This window comes from Suricata suricatta, chromosome 2 (genome assembly GCF_006229205.1).
Source record: "Suricata suricatta isolate VVHF042 chromosome 2, meerkat_22Aug2017_6uvM2_HiC, whole genome shotgun sequence".
Lineage (NCBI taxonomy): Eukaryota > Metazoa > Chordata > Mammalia > Carnivora > Herpestidae > Suricata > Suricata suricatta.
Window position 1 is genome coordinate 26068048 of NC_043701.1, and position 14071 is coordinate 26082118.

Below are 14071 nucleotides of genomic sequence, written 5' to 3' on the forward strand. Positions count from 1 at the left end.
TTGTCTGGTCATGGTTTTAAAAAAGATTCAGGAGGTACAGAAGGATATAAACAGGAAAGCCGAGGCTGCCCCTTTCACTCTGAAGCCACTCCCATTGCCTCGTCCCTTTGTTAGATAAAACCACCGCTGAGCTGCTTTTCCTTGCATCTTCCCAGCTGTCATGTATCATGTATAACGTGAATAGTTATCTGTGTATGTATCTGTGTGTGCACACAGTTGAGCTCCTATATGCACATTTTTCATCAAATGACAGTATTTTTCATGTTTTGTGAGCTGCTTTATTTTACAACTTATCTTGGACATCTTTAGAGAGGAAGGGTTTAAAAATAAATACATGGTATTGAATATTAGGGATCTAGATTTTTATTTTATGTTATGTTTGTTATGTTATGTTATTTTAAAGAGATAAAGCATGAGCAGAGGAGGGGCAGACAGAAGAAGGAGAGAGAGAATCCCAAGCAGGCTTTATGCTGTCAGCATGGAGCCAGACATGGGGCTCAACCCCCCCAACCATGAGATCATGACCTAAGCTGAAACCGGGAGTCGGTCGCTCAACCAACTGAGCCAACCCAGGCACCCCGATCTGTTTATACTTTAAAGACATTTTCATCTTCTTTAAGTTTCTTATATTAAATTCCTATTTGGAAACAAAAGAGTTGTAATAAAATGGATTAGCAGAACATGGGCAGTACATCTACAAGACATGTACAATGTATGAGATACTAGTATTTTACCCAACTGGCATATGAAAGGTGTTTTCTGCAATTGAAATATATTTTAAACAGGTATTCATTAAAATAGAATAGAACTACACTAGCTAATTAGTACTTGTCAGATTAACAGAGGATGTTAATGATAAGTCAGAGTTTCTCCTTTTTAAAATACAATGGTGAGAAGACTGAGGTCACAATTTACTTTAAAACCTTTCTGGGTTTAAATTCCATAAATGCTGATCATTTGGGAGGTCTAATTAGGCTATTTATTTTAGAGTTTGTAGTTTTAAGGTTGAAAATTGTTGAAAATCAAAAGTAAAACTTTTTGCATACAAGAATGGATTTTCTAATTCAATTCTTAAACTTTTATTTGTAATTTGCTTATTCCCTTAAGGTTAGCTCCATATTTGATTACAACAAAAATCCAAAAACATTAAAATGAATTTTAACAAACCTGTAATCCTTGCTTTGCTAAACTAATGGTACATTTTGCAGGAATATACATGTAGTAACTGAACCTCTCCATTTGAGGCATTTGTTTTCGGTTTTAGCTTTCCTTAAAAGTAAGATTTAACATTTAATATATGCATATAAAATATGGGAAAAGACTTTGAAAGGCATATAAAATTTTCTCACAAAACCATCAGAATTATAGTTGTTTATCAATACATCATTTTTTTTTATCCCTGAGAGATTTAGTTCTGAAAGATGTAGAGTAGTGAGGAGATTGGGATTCTTGTCTTAATCTGCAACCAATTAGCTGTTTAAGACCTTAGACTTATCCTCTCTGGCCCTTATTCTCTTATCTGAAAAGTGAATATGTTTGAGTAGATAATCTCTAAAGTCTAGTTTTCAGTTGTGAAATATTAAGATTCTATGAAGTAAGTTTTGTAGTTCTTGTACATTTTACTTGAAGGTTTTTTATATATCCCTCCTACCCCCCATATTTGATTATTCATTTAGTTGTCCAAACATTGTTTAGCATTTTTGGTCTTCTGTACTGGATGTCAGAACATCTTCACTGAGTAAGAGGGTTATGGACCTTGCCATCGTGGGACAATGCTCAGTGGAGTAGAGAGACTTAAGCAATTGCTATGTAACTATTTTATCCGGATATGATACATAGCTAAGAAGGTTGAGTAGTAGAATGAGAAAAGTAACAGAAAGAAGGAAAGTGGGCACCAGGAGAGTGCCTGATTTTTTTCTTTTTAGGTTTACTGTTGATTATTAAAACACACTTCTTTACGTTAAAAACAGCCGTGCTGATTTCATTGATTTCTCTCTGAAACTGGTTTGCAGTAGATGTACTTTTATTGGCCAAACCAAAAAGGAAATTTTTTAATGACAAAGGCGCATTCCTTTTAAGGCACTGTGACAGAGTAGGTCACACACAAAAGGGAAATGACCCACTTGTTGATATCTTAGTATCCTGAGTTCAAAGATTTCAGGTATAGCAAATGTGTTTCCATTTTAGAATGTTCGTGCACAGATATTGATAAAGCCTTTACCACTTTAAGTCCTATGGTATTCTTCTCAGGCTGGCTGCCTCCTAATACTTTTTTCAGCACATTGAGATAAATACCTGCTTTGTATATCAGTGTACACTCCTAGCACTGAACTGTGTAATTCCTCTTCTTGTTTGAACTGCTTCAGCATGCTCTTTTCAGAAGCTTAGAACCTAGAACAATGCATATTAGATCTCATTTTCAACTCAATCTCATGAATGTTTATACAAACTAATACTGCCTATTATGTTTATCTTTCTTGTCCTCTGTGCATTTGAATTAATTTAAAAGCTATTATGATTTGCAAATTCATGGGAACTGGATTCTAAGAACAGTTCATTTTTTCCCCTCTTTTGTTTAGATCTGTCTTAATTTTACCAGTATTAATTTATTCAACATATACTTTTTTGAGCACTCACTATGAACAGAAGCTTCTTCCAGTCACTTGTATGGGATATATATAGACAAGACTTTCTTAGCCCTAGGGATCTTAGAGGCTTTTAAGAGCATTAAAACCATTAAGAAACCTTTGTCAATAACACAGAAGTGAAAAACATTAAAATACTGCATAAGAGAGTGCAGAAGGAGGAAGAATTCTTATTCTCAGAGACAGTCTAGGATAGTTCACATAAGAAGGAAGCATTTACAGTCCAGGCTCTAAAAGATAGATAGGCTCAGCTATATGCAAAAGGAAACAATGCTATTTATTATTAGTGGAGGCTCAGGATAAGCAAAGAATATATGTGAAAAAACACTTGACATATAAGAGAATCTGATTTCTATAGTATTGTATAGATGTATCTGGAAATAAAACAGGCCATGTTGGTGGGGATGAGATCACTGAGGTCCTTTAGCAATTTGTGGTGTGTGTGTGTGTGTGTGTGTGTGTATTCAAATATAAGTTCGTTATAAGTATAGTAAATGCATTGTTTTCTTAAAGATTTTTGGTTATTTCTATGTTGAATTTGTGCAAGAAGAAAAGTTTTATTGTAAACTTTTACTGAATTATATTGCCAATGTTAAAATAGCATTACTTTTGAAAAATTGCTTCTTATGAATACTGATGTCCTGCTTTTACTGATTTATTCTATTTAAAACATTTTCTTCATTATTAAATATTCATTATTCTTAACAAGGTTATACATAGAAATAGAAAAATGTTCATCTGAGGCACTAACACTTGTATTTAGTACATTTCTTTCCATATAATAGTTAAGATATTTTCAAGTAAAATAGAAAAGAACATGAGATAGCTTATTTTCTGTGCTTTTAAGAGAATTTAGAAGTGATAAATCGATGATTCCCTACTTCTGTCTATCTTCCTGGGTTAGTTTGATTAAACAACTTTAAATCTTTGACTAAAATCGTAAGTATATATTGGTCTGAAGTAAGTTGAAAGCATTGCATAGTTTTTCAGTTTATATAAGTTATTTATTGCGGAAGAAATCTTACTGTTTATTTTATTTCCCATTAAAACTGCCTAAAAAACATGGTAAAAACATAATATTCAGTGAAAAGGATAATTTTCTCCCATTTAACTATGGAGAGTTGCGTTTATTTAGCACAGACACAATTATGTTTGCAGTTTCACATAAAAAATGGGAAAAAAGCAGAAATTTGCAGAGTCAAAATACCTGAATAGGGCTAGAGATCTTAGAAAGGCAATATAAGGTCCATATTCGATTCAGTTTTCATGGAGAGCCTACTTTGTGCCAAGCTCTGTAACTACAGAGCAGAATAACTCATGATCCCTGTCTTCAAGGTGTTCACAGCCTTGTTTAATAGATCTTCTTAGAGAATCCTCAGGTTGACATGGGACCTTTCCTTGTATGTGCAGAGCAAAAGTCAGTAATGCAGAAGGCTTCCATTTGGTAGAAATTAAGATTATTGAAGGAAGCTGTCTAAAGCCTAGGAATTTTTATGTATCTTCAGATTTTGGTGTTAAAATAAGGAGAGTAGGATAATATATATAATGATCAAGACAAAACTTGTTGAGTGTATTTTACAGTTATTTGGAAAATAAGGAGGTTTACTTAAAGAATGAGAGAAGCAGGAATAAATAGAGACTGACTTCTTATTAGTATTATAAACCAAAGTAGAAAAGAAAATATTTTTTCATATTAGTATATAAGTGGAAATTTCTTACTGTGTCTTATACCCTAGATTTATATGCGCATACATTACCTTTGTGACAGTATGGAGTTTTTCTTAATGTAGTTTTCCAACTCTGACATTTAGTTTCACTTAAATTTCATTCTTATTACTCTTGGGTCATCTCTTGTTTCTGCATTATTTATGCAAACTTATATATAATGAGATAAACGTTGGTTTTGAACTCCTACCAAATAGATTGCAATTTTTAAGTGATTTAGTGTTTTCCTGTTCCATGAATTAGGACATTGCTCTAGTCTATGGCTACATTGTTGATGCCCTTTCAGAGGAAGTGGTAGTTTCAATCTTATATTCAGAAAGCATTAAACAAATTTAGGCTAACCAGTTTTACATTTTATATAAATTATTCTATAATAAAAATAAGAATTTATATGACATTCAGAATTACAGAAATTTTGATGATTTAAAACCATTTTTTCTATGTAGGACACCATTGCAGTGGCTGGATTTACTGTCTTGTCAGCATCTTCATCTACAAGCAGAGATGGTAAACAATGCTTATTTTTGAAAGCATTTGAGGACTTGAGATCAACTGTTTATGTAAGTGTGTAATTTTTGGACTAATATCATGGTTTTAGTGAGCTATGGTGATGGAATAGGAGTAGTATTTTTGTAAGTCTGCAGATAGACTATTTAGTCTGACTGAATTTTTTTAATTAAACATTTTAAGTTAAAAAGTAGAAATTCTTTTCTTGGTTTTATGTTTAGAATGAATCCAGGTAGAAAGGAAAGATCCTTTAAAGATAACTCTTTATTAATGAAATTTTTAAAACTTCATAAGTACTGTAGACCTGATATTGTTTGCGGTAGACTCTTGATGGTGTGTTTGATTTTGCTTTAAGTTGGTCGAGTGCTCCTTTTTAGGTAAAACTGATTTCCGTTTATCTTGTTATTTATGAAGATGCCCATTCTCTGCCTCTCTCTTCACCCCTCCCCCCACAGCCTAGCACGTGCGTGTGGGGGGGGTGTGTGTGTGTGTGTGTGTGTGTGTGTGGGTGCGCGCGAGTACAAGCACGCACGGAGACTGCCCGTTTGGTCAAGGCCGTCAGAGAAGTAGAGCTGGGCTAAGCCATGTGCCTGCGGGCCACTACCTGTCTGTTTCTCTCTAGTGTCCAGAAGGGCCTTCTGTAGGCCAGGGGTGGTTCTATGATGTTCAGGTTAATGAATTAGACTGAAGCTTCGCTTAGACAACTTTGCATGTGTCAGTCTTCATTTGTAGGACATAATTTTATGTCATTCTAGTGATTTTGAATATTACACAGATAAGTGTGTAGCTTTAGTACAATTAAAGGTCTACAATCGCATTGGAGGTTATTTAAATACAAGTAAATCCTCTTTCTGTTTCAGGTTTATGTTAAATCCGTGAGAGATTTTTCTACAGAATCAATGACTTTGGTAAGATAATCTGCAGTTTAATAGAGAATATGCACACACCTCTGACACGCATACATAAAAATGCACACATGTATATGCATACATATATATTTTTTGATCCACTTTACAGTCTGATTTTAAAATAGTATCAAGACAGTGAGAAAACATAATGTCTACCTTTTTGATATCTAATTATGTTAAAGTTGAGTTATATATTTACCTAGTAATTAATATTTGGTTGTTCTATTGTCTGGAATATCTCCTGATATTTTGTATAAGCTACATATACAAGAGAATTACAATGGAAAGAAAGTTTTATTGTGTGAAGATAATGGGATTAGTGCTCCCCATGCCTCCCACCCACAGAGAGAATTTATCTTAGCCCAGAGGCCAACATGGGGCTTGATCCCAGGACATAATCTGGGCAGAAACCGAGTTGGACGCCCAATGGACTGAGCCACCCAGGTGCCCCCATTTATTTATTTATTTATATTTTGTATACTTTTTATTTTTATTAGATTAGTACTACTTTCAAACCTCAGGAGAATTCTTTTTTTTCTTCATCAGCTGTATTTATAAGCAGATTATCAGGTGCCAAATTGTGATTTGACAAATTATTTAATTTAAATTTTTTTTATTAAAAATTTTTTTTTAATGTTTCTTTATTTTTGAGAGACAGAGCACAAGCAGGAAAGGGGCAGAGAGAAAGGGAGACACAGAATGAGAAGCAGGCTCCAGGCTCTGAGCTGTCAGCACAGAGCCTGACGCGGGGCTCAAACCCTCGAACCATGAGGTCATGACCTGAGCTGAAGTCAGACACTTAACTGACTGAGCAACCCAGGTGCCCCTAATTTTAAGTTTATTATACTTATGAGACATTTTTTATTTCTTTTTTTCCGTATTTTATAAAATGTTTTATAGCTGTAGGAAAGTTCCCATTTTTTATAGGTGAGGTGCGGTTGCTGAGACTGGCAAAAGGATAATATATTGATGAAGTTTAATGTAAAGTTTACCTTCTACCTATGTTCTTAAACTCTTTGATTCTAATGGGCAGTCAGGGACTTTGTTTTAGTTAACAATGCTTATGGGATATAGATTTTATATTTCTGAATAATACTATATGGTAGAATGATTTAAATTTGTTATTTAGGGAAACTGTATTCAGTAAAAGGATTGATATACTTTTTTAAGCCACTGAGCCACCCAGGTGCCCCCTGATATGCTTTTTTAAAAGCATGAATTAGCCCCAGGTATTAGTATTTCTCAAAATTGTTTTAGATTGCTCAGCTTCAAATATTTGATACATCCATGAACGATGAAGTAAATAAAAGAGCCTCTGAAATTGGCAAAAATGGGTTTTCAGAGAGTACAGGTATTCTGAATATTAGAATACAAGTTAGATGCTGTGCACAATATTCTGTCTTGTTTACATGGAAAGTCAGATTATAACCTAGAAGTTGTTTGTTGTTCATGAACACAAACACAAGCACATTACATGGATGACCAGAGTGGTGAGTGTCATTGAGCCGTGCTGGCCTACCCCATTCATCTATACATTAGGGAGATACCTTTTTTAAATAGTATCTTGGATCCAGTTATGTCAGCTCAGCACATACCTTCTCTATTCTGTCCCATATGCTGACCATTAGTTTTATTTCATCATTGATGGGCTGCACCATTTTTCTATATCAAGGTTTGATGAGATTTCTAAGCCCTGCCTTTTCTTTGTTTGAACTGAGATATCAGCTTCCTTGAAAAAGCCAATTAACTTGTTTTGATTTGATTTTTAAAAGTTTAACTCAGTAGTGTGGTAGGTAACCTTGTTTCCAATTGTGGGTAGGATGGATGGGTGATAGGGCTAGATGTCTGACCCCTTTTAAGGATTGCTTGACTAATCTGCAGACATGTCCTTATAAATCACTTTCCCTTTTTTTCCTAAACTTTTGTACAATTGTTAAACTTTTATTTCTATTATTACCATTAAAAATGTTTAATTTTATTTATTTTGAGAGAGCAGAGACCGAGCCACTGGAGGAGAGGCAGAGAGATAGGGAGAGAGGATCCCTAGCAGGTTCCCTGCTGCCAGCACAGAGCATGATGGGCTTGACCTCATGAAACTGTGAGGTCATGACCTGAGCCAAAACCAAGAATCATACACTTAACTGACTCAGCCACCGAGGCGCTTCTCTATTATTACCATTTTTAATGTCTTTATACCATTTATAATTAAGACCTGGCTTTATTTAGGCCTAAGTAAAATCTTTACAGTATATAGGAAAAGAAAAAACAAATATATGTCACAAGTTTTGATATTACTTAAGATTAAAATCCAGAACACAAATCTCTTAAACTTCATTTCTTAGCATTGTGTACAAATTTTATTTATAATCAAAGTTCTTTCTAAGAAAATCTGGTTGGTTTGTATAATAACCTTTATAGCTGTGCATTTCATTTTTTTCAGGTTATAGCCTCTTTTGGAAAAAAAAATGCAATTAGATGGATTATGTTAATTTAAAAATTCAACCAAAACATTATTCTGAATACTTCATATTGGTATATTCACTGTCTCCTCTTTCTTAGGTTCCGACAACACACTATATATATACACCCCTGAATCAACTGAAGGGTGGTACAGTCGTCAATGTCTACGGTGTTGTCAAGTTCTTTAAGCCTCCATATCTAAGCAAAGGAACCGGTAGGTGTTAAAATTAGCAAAGATTTTAACGGGCTGGAACTGTTTGGTTGGTTTTAGAATCATAGTGCCTTCGGTACCCTAAGTCTTATAAGCTCAGTTCTGATTTATAATTGCCAGACAATATGGATGCATGTGCTTTGGCCATTTTTATAAAATAAATATGCTCTTACAAGTCCAAAGTCTAAATTAAGAAAAGGATGCTAAGGGCCACCTGACTGGCTCAGTTGGAAGAACATGTGGCTCTTGTACTCAGGGTTGTGAGTTTGAGCCCCACGTGGGATGTAGAGATGACTTAAAAAATTAAAAATTAAAAGGGGGATGTTAAACTGCAATGTGACAGCATATGAAAGTATGAAATAGGCTCGGAAAAGTAAATATATAAACAAATGTAGGATACTTTAGTACTGTACCCCTGGTAGATAAATCACTTCTAATTCTGGTTATAGAACTTAAAGACAAAAGTATAAAAAAAAACTACCTGTAAACAGTTGTTAATGAATACACAATATATAAAGATACAAATTATAACGTAACATAAAGCGTATGTGAGGAGGAGTAGAAGTATAGTTTTTGTATGTGATATTTCTAATCAGCTTAAGATAGGTTTTTGTAACTGTAAGATGTTTTATGTGAATTCCATGGTCACCACAAAGAAAATACCTACAAAAGATATACAAAAGGAAATGAGAAAGGAATCAGAGTATGTCACTACACACAGAAAAATCAGTGAAATACGAAGGAGGACAAAAGTGCTACAAGACAGAGAACAGTGAACAAAAATGACAGTAATAAGTCCTTTCCTATCAATAATTAACACCCCTGTCGAAAGACATAGTACTTTGGTTGTTTTTTGAAGATAATTAAGGTTAAAAAAAATAGATAATTAAGGAATAACCTAATTAATTCTATGTAGCAATATAAGCTTTTAAACAGAATTACATAGAAAAGAAAAATATGGGTTTCAGTTTTCTGAGAGTTGATAGAGTGGACACACCATACACCTTTACCTTGGTTCAGTTCAATTTGACTAAATTTAACAGTCACTAATCTATTTAATCTGAAACAACATTTGTAAAAAGCATCATTATTTATGTATCATTCAGAAAAGCTCTGCCAATGGGGTTATGCTTCACTGTCCATCGTAGATGTAGCCATATTTTAGAGATGTTAAAAATGCAAAATGTTGCTTTTGTTGAAATACTGTCTTATTTGCTGCATGCCCACCCCTGTGGTTGCTCATGCTTAGAAACAAAGATGTTCTCAATTGAGTTCATATTTACAAACTATTAAATTATACATATGCAAATTTTATTATTGTGGAGTGAACTTGAAGTATATTCCTTAGTGGGGAAATGGGGGAAACATCTTATTTTCATGTGGTCAGAGTATTTTGTTAACGTAGAATGTGAGTACTTAGCCTGTGTGGAAATGACTGTGTGAAGACTATTAAATCTAGAGAAGTTTGAAATCAGTGGCAAGGCTGAATGCTGCAAAGGGATGTTTTATTGAAAACTGATGATTTTATTTTAGCAGAAAGGGAAATATTAAACATTAAGGTGGAAGCCGAGAAGTTATTAAGTATTTATTTCTTAAATATTTTCATTTGACTTTACTTTCTCCCAAAGTCTGTATTCCCCATGCCATCATACTGTTCAACATAGACTCGTATACTTTCACCTTGGTGATTTCTTCTCATCATCAGGTTTTATTCCCCCCTGAATCTTAATTTTTGCCCATTCTGGGAATTTGCTTATAAAGGTGTGATCATTATGATCCTCTTCCAATTGTGGGTGTTATCTGGTGGCCTCTAATTAGCCTGCTGAATTCAGGAATAAGCTATACTACTGCATCTATACTATGTTCATCTGACTTGGTAGAAGGTATAATTTAAAAAATTTTTGCACTTGTTTTTACTAATCAGCAATATATTCTAAAAGAACGAATGATAGGATAGAATAAAATGATAGCTCTTTTTATAACATTGATGAATATTAATTTATTAGACAGCATAGCATAATAATGTTTACTTCTGACAGTGTTGTTAAATCGTGTATATAATGAAAGCCTTGGGGAGCTATAATATTTATTATATATTCATATATATTTTATATCTCTATCAGATATGTTTAGTTGGATCCAGTCCCTTAATAAAAAAAATCATGAGTAGTGATAAGCCATCTGTTATTACAATGATAATATGTTTCTCTGTTTCTTCTGAGATACTAAATTGAAATGAATGTCATCAATTTTATCACAACATATTCATCGAAATTAAAGTATATCTTAAAATATAATGATATATCTTTACTAGCAAGATGGTAAAGTTTTAAAATGATCTATCTTATATAACTTTAGTTACACTTTTTATTTCTGTTGATAGAGCTCATCTTCAACATCCTGCAGGAGAGAAAGTCAGACAAAATAGCGCCTTTTGTGTTGAGGAAAAGATCAGTTTCATTAGTATTACCACTGAGATATCTCTGGACAATCCACAGTTGTGCTTTCTTTCTATGACATGCGCAGCAGCGTTGTTTTGCAAATATGGGGCTACAATCTTCAATCCTACATCCCCATGTACATAACTAGTTCTGTGGAGGAAAATTGCCTTTATGCAACTCATATTAAGGTAAATGGAAGGAAGTTTATTCAGTTATATATCATTAGAGTTTTCATTAAAATTTATCTTTTAAATATTAAATTCCGTGCCATAGAGGCCAATTTGTGCAGCATTTGTTCTTAACTTAAAATTTCTTGACTACATTCCATAGTAATAATGATGACATATGACCTGTAGCATACTGCTATCTTCTTTTTGGTAGCAGATGCTTTATTTCCCAAGCTTTATATTCAGTCCTGAACAAGTTGTAGCTTTTTATTCTTGGGGAAGCCTATTAGTCCTGCTAAAAGGACAAGAGATACTTACATTCTTCTTCAATTATGATAACATTCATCATGAAAACTGAGAATTTCTGAAAGATTATGGAAACTATATGTTAAAAGATCATTGTATCAAAATTGATTTTAATAATGACTCATCAGAGGTACATAATGTGTCCTCATTTGTGTAGGTAGACAAGGTCATTGCTGGTGCCTTAGGAGTTAGAGATTGTATAGCAGTTATCTTTGAATGCCTCACATTTACTTAGAGAGCTGGCTAGACAGAGTTAAGTATGTAAATTTTTTGCCTTAAACACATAACGTTGATTATATTTTTTAGGTAACATTTATGAAGAAGTTTAATTTTAGCTTTGTCTCCGATTTTAAGCAATAGCTTAGAGTTTTTTTTAAACTTGAGACATATTTACTCTGTTCTTATTGTCTTTTCTTGCTAAATAATATAAATGTATGCAGGCCATAAAACACTTCCAGACCTAATAGTATGTGACTCGTGCTTGCTTGTTATTAATAGCATAATGTCTGCTTGCTCTGTGAGCAAATGGGGGGAGTAAATGGAACCCTGTTTGTGCTTTTATTCATCCACTGAATTGTTGGAGGTGTAGGATAGAATCTTCATTGTAAAACATACCATGCTTTTGAGTTTATATATTAAAGTTGAATAATGGATTTACCTATTATAAAGGATGGAAGTTGTGGACTGGACAGGCATGGGGTTTTCCATTTCCCAAGAGCTAAAAAATCATGTCAAGTTGAGTGAGGTGAAACTCTGCCCAAGTGTTTGGCTGTCCTACTTTCAGGAATGGAAGGATCTAGGGGATGGTTAGTCATCACTTAATCTCTTCAAGGCTTTGGAAAGGTGAGCTTAAACTTCTCTTAAAAACTATTTCCAGCTAATTGTCCATGCCAATAGGAAGTAGGTTTCCACTTGGACAATGAAGGTGGAGAAAGATTATTTTTCCCGTGTCACTGAACCTTTGTATTGTGTGCCTGCTTATGTTCAGAATGACTCTGATGAAGCTTGAGGCCTCTATCTGGCTTTCTATCCATATCCTAGAACTGATGCGGTCTTTTATGACCTTTTCCTCAAACAAATTATTAGCCTGCTAATTTGGAGAATTGTTCTTATGTTTCACTAGTTTATAATTTGAATTGCTTTAATGGATCATAAAAATCAGTACTGTTTCTTCATTCTTTCTTAAAACTTAGGTTACGTTCTTCTATTCATTCAATTAAAAAATTTCTTTGCCAGCCTTATGTAGCATTGTACTGGACTTGGTTGTGTTAAACTGATAGACTCAAGAGTTTGTCATGAGGGATATGAGGAAGACCTAAATTTAATCAATTTGCTAAGGTGCAGTTGTATGCTATAACTAAAGAAACAAAATGCTTTGGGAGTGAGAATGGAGAGATTAATGCTAACAGGGGAAGGGCTTGTAAGAAATCCATTTAAGCTGAACTTTTGAGGGTAATTTGGATTTTGATAGATGAGGAAGAAGAGGCCAACATCCCAGACTTTGGAATAGCAGTAAGTTGTCAGACTTTTATAATGAAAACGTGAACTTTCAATTTCAAAAGCTAACTGCTGAAGAAGTTAACAAATATAATTTTAAGCGATGGAATGTCTGTAGTATGTTGATGAATAACTTTATGCTCGTTTAGCAGTCTTTTCCATGGATCGTTATTAAAGACTTATAATACTTCCATTTTATACACTTTGTTTATATTCTAGATCAAAATTTAAAAAGTTTTTTTGTATTTAACTTTCTATATTTGGTAAAACTTACTGTTCTATTATATATGTAATCAGCAACTTTATTTTAGTGCTAGAATTGTAATACAGTTGGCAGTAGGTGAAAGATTATGTATTCAGAATTATTACAAATAAAATGTTTTAGGTTACCATCAGTGGAATGCTTTGCTACATTACTTATCAGGTCAAATGGATTCTAGTAATATTTAAGTTCACAGATATTACTTTGAAGTTATAAATTGCTTTGATTTCTATCTGCATTTTTAAGATCGTTTTCAGTGTACTACTTTCCTCCACTTTACATTCATTGATTGAGATAATCAAAATATATTCTCTTTTTCAGTTTGGTTGTCTTTTGTTAACAATTTCTGGAAGCTTTGTATATATTAATGGTATTAATCTCTTTTTTGTCATAAGTGTAAGATGCTGTTTCCAACCTTTTAGTTTTAGTGCTTATAGTTTTCAAAATACAATGTTTAACATACTTTTGGAGTCATGATTTTGTATGGAAAGGCTTACACATTCATTATAAGATCTGAAAAATATTAGTCTATATTTTCTTAAGATTCTTTAATTTTTTTTATTAAAGTTTATTTTGAAAGAGAGAGAGCATGTACACAAGCAGGAGGACGGGGGGTGAGAGAGAATTCCAGCTTTGCACTGAGCTCAATCCCCTGAACAATGACCTGAGCTAAAATCAAGATTCGTGGACACTCAACCAACTGAGCCACCCAGACGCCCCTTAAAATTCTTTAATATTTTTAAAAACAGATATTGCATATATTTCCTGGAACTTTGTTTTGTACGTAACGTGAAATGATCTGACATTTTCCTGGTAACTTACATGTTGTTTCAAAATCATGTATTAAATAATGTGATGTGGAAGTCACATAATACATATACTTGTATCTAGAGATCTGAGGAGCAACACCTAACAGAGAACTCTAGATAAATTATCTTCTCT

At 33.5% G+C, this 14071-nt stretch overlaps 1 protein-coding gene across 8 annotated transcripts in view; it reads left to right on the forward strand.

Annotated features, from left to right (window-relative positions):
• POT1 (protection of telomeres 1) overlaps window positions 1-14071 on the forward strand; it is an 84867-nt gene that overhangs the window by 17334 nt on the left and 53462 nt on the right. For all 8 annotated transcript variants that reach the window (XR_003903466.1, XM_029924031.1, XM_029924009.1 and 5 more), the window contains exons 5-7: window positions 4817-4930; window positions 5738-5785; window positions 8345-8459. Coding sequence is in view for 7 of the 8 variants with exons in the window: in XM_029924031.1 (XP_029779891.1) it covers window positions 4817-4930; window positions 5738-5785; window positions 8345-8459 (277 nt within the window). In the remaining variant the exon portion in view is untranslated. The remainder of the gene's footprint in view (window positions 1-4816; window positions 4931-5737; window positions 5786-8344; window positions 8460-14071) is intronic.